Source organism: Penaeus chinensis, chromosome 8 (assembly GCF_019202785.1).
Source record: "Penaeus chinensis breed Huanghai No. 1 chromosome 8, ASM1920278v2, whole genome shotgun sequence".
In the NCBI taxonomy this organism is placed as follows: Eukaryota; Metazoa; Arthropoda; class Malacostraca; order Decapoda; family Penaeidae; genus Penaeus; species Penaeus chinensis.
Genome location: NC_061826.1, coordinates 37,210,848 through 37,213,347, shown reverse-complemented (window position 1 = coordinate 37,213,347; position 2,500 = coordinate 37,210,848). Strand labels below are relative to the sequence as shown.

The window sequence follows — 2,500 nt, the reverse complement described above, 5'->3', positions numbered from 1 at the left end:
CCCCGGAGGCGCACCCGGCGACCCTCGACGACCTCGACAACATCGGGGTCACGGAGCTCATCCCCATGACCTCTGACCTGAAGGTGGAGCTCGAGTCCCTGGCCGACCTGGGCTACGAGTCGGGCGGCTCGGTCGGCAGCGGCGGCGGCGGCAACGGCGGCAACGGCGGCGGCGGCCACGCCGGCTGGGCGAGCGTGGGCGCGGCCTCGTCGTCGCCGTCGAACGTGCTGGCCGACTTCGAGATCATGAACGCCTGGATCAACTCGTGAGCGCCGTCGGGTGCGGACGCGCGCGCGCGCTCTCCTATCGGCTACTGTTCATGTCTTTCAAAAACTTCTCTCCTGTATTAATTCAACGAATTTCGCCAATGCGGCTGTATATTGTTGTTGTTATCATAACTATTATTATCACTATTATTTTATTTTTCTTATTTATTACGACTGTTTCTTCGTAAGGAACTTGTTTGGCGAAGCGGAAGAGCTGCTGTCGGGAGTCGAGTGTCTGCTGAAGTGGTTCTAAGCCCAACGACTTGCATTCACGTGTACATAATGCAGTATATATACAGTATATAAATCGTTACCGGGTATCTGTAGTAATAGTTACCAGTTCAAGTTGATAAGTTATGTGCTTGCCCAGTATTTAAGTTCTTACCTGAACAAAACTGTACCTCTAGTCAGTCACACGAGATCATACTAAGGAGAAAATCGAACAAAACCCATGTACTAAATATGTAAGACAGATTGCTATGCTTCATCGAATCTGAAAAGAGTTTCTCTTGCATAATCTGTGTTTAAACTCACTGTTCATTTTGCTTACGCTGTTTCTTTTTGTATAAGGGAGTTTAACATCTATGGTACTTAGATATGTATTATGTTTTACAGGTTATGTAACGCACACATGTTCAATATATATATACATATATATATATATATATGTATGTATATGTGTATATATACATACATACATATATATATGTATATATGTGTATATATACATACAAACATACATATATATATATATGTATATATACTATATATATGTGTATATATATAAATACACAAACACACACACACACACACACACACACACACACACACACACACACACACACACACACACACACACACACACACACACACACACACACACACACAAAAATACATTTTTACCTAAAACAATTCTTTTCAAAGACAAACAGTTATCATTTAAAAGAAAAAAAAAAGGAATTATTCCCAATTATGTTTTCTGTTCATATTTTCAGCTTTACACTTTGATTCAACGTTCCTTTCCCTTGGATTAAAGTATTTCAGAAAAGTCAAAGATGCAGTCTTGTCCTCTTGTGTGTTTAGGCCTCCTGAAGATTTCCATTGTTAGTGAAGAAATTAAAGAACAAACTATGTACATTGTAATATATATATATATCTCGCCTGTTTTTTTCTTTTCGTTGTGTGTTTTTTTATTTTCTACAACTTTGTACCGTATTCTTTGTGGTAGAACATTAGAGAGTTTTAATTAGATCATATATAGTTAATATATAAATATATATATTAGAAAGAGAGAAAGAAGGGTTGAATGGACAATATTATTCAATTATGATTATTATAATTTTTTTTTGTATTCCATCGCTCAATCGTTACTTGGATGACAACGAACAGGAACGAGAATGCTGGATTTTTCTTGTTTCTTTCTGTTTCTCATAATCGCCAGCTGCTAAACCTGCTATTCTCTCCTCTCTCCTTGTCCCATGGATATCCCAAGGGTCTCCAGGAGGATGCAAACACGTTGTAAACATGTTCGCCGCACTCACCTCCATATGCTCATTCACTCACGTTCATGTACTCTCATAGCCGTGGCTGTATTTACATCGACACGAGTAATTATGCTCTTGAATACTTACATACATAGCTCTTCATGGTCATTGTCACTTTCACATTTACACGCGTGGTTACATATGTATTCATGGTCACACATTTACACTCGCGTTAGCACTCTTTACACACACACACACACACACACACACACACACACACACACACACACACACACACACACACACACACACACACACACACACACACACACACACAACACAAAAATACACTTTATCGCACACTTTTACATAACAACAACAACTTACAATATGTTCACAATCACAACTACACAAACAGTAAAAAAAAAAAAAAAAAAAAAAGAGAGAGAGAGAGAGAGAGTATGCACGTCAACACAGTGTGGAAGAATCTATTGTTGTGGCTCAAATATTTATGCAAACTTATGTATATAAGATATTTATTATTAGGAGTTTCCTATGCATTTATGTAGCTGCAATTGAAAATATTTTATACGTTTGCACCACCGAGAATAAAAGTTAAATACGGAGATCTTTCTTTTCTTTTTCGTTCCCACAGTCGAGAGTTTTTCCTCGAGAATTCCTTTTAAGAGTGTGTCCTGGAATCATGTCCCCTTTAGAAACACATAAGGACATAATATAATGAAACTCATT

The 2,500-nt window shown here is 38.6% G+C and overlaps 1 protein-coding gene across 1 annotated transcript in view; it reads left to right on the top strand.

Annotated features, from left to right (window-relative positions):
* Positions 1-918, top strand: part of LOC125028026 (transcription factor Sox-9-like) — a 14,175-nt gene extending 13,257 nt beyond the window's left edge. The window contains exon 2 of the mRNA XM_047617286.1: positions 1-918. This exon is cut by the window's left edge and continues 1,240 nt beyond it. Coding sequence (XP_047473242.1) covers positions 1-269 — 269 coding nt within the window. The 3' untranslated portion in view covers positions 270-918.
* The last annotated feature ends 1,582 nt before the right edge of the window (positions 919-2,500 follow it).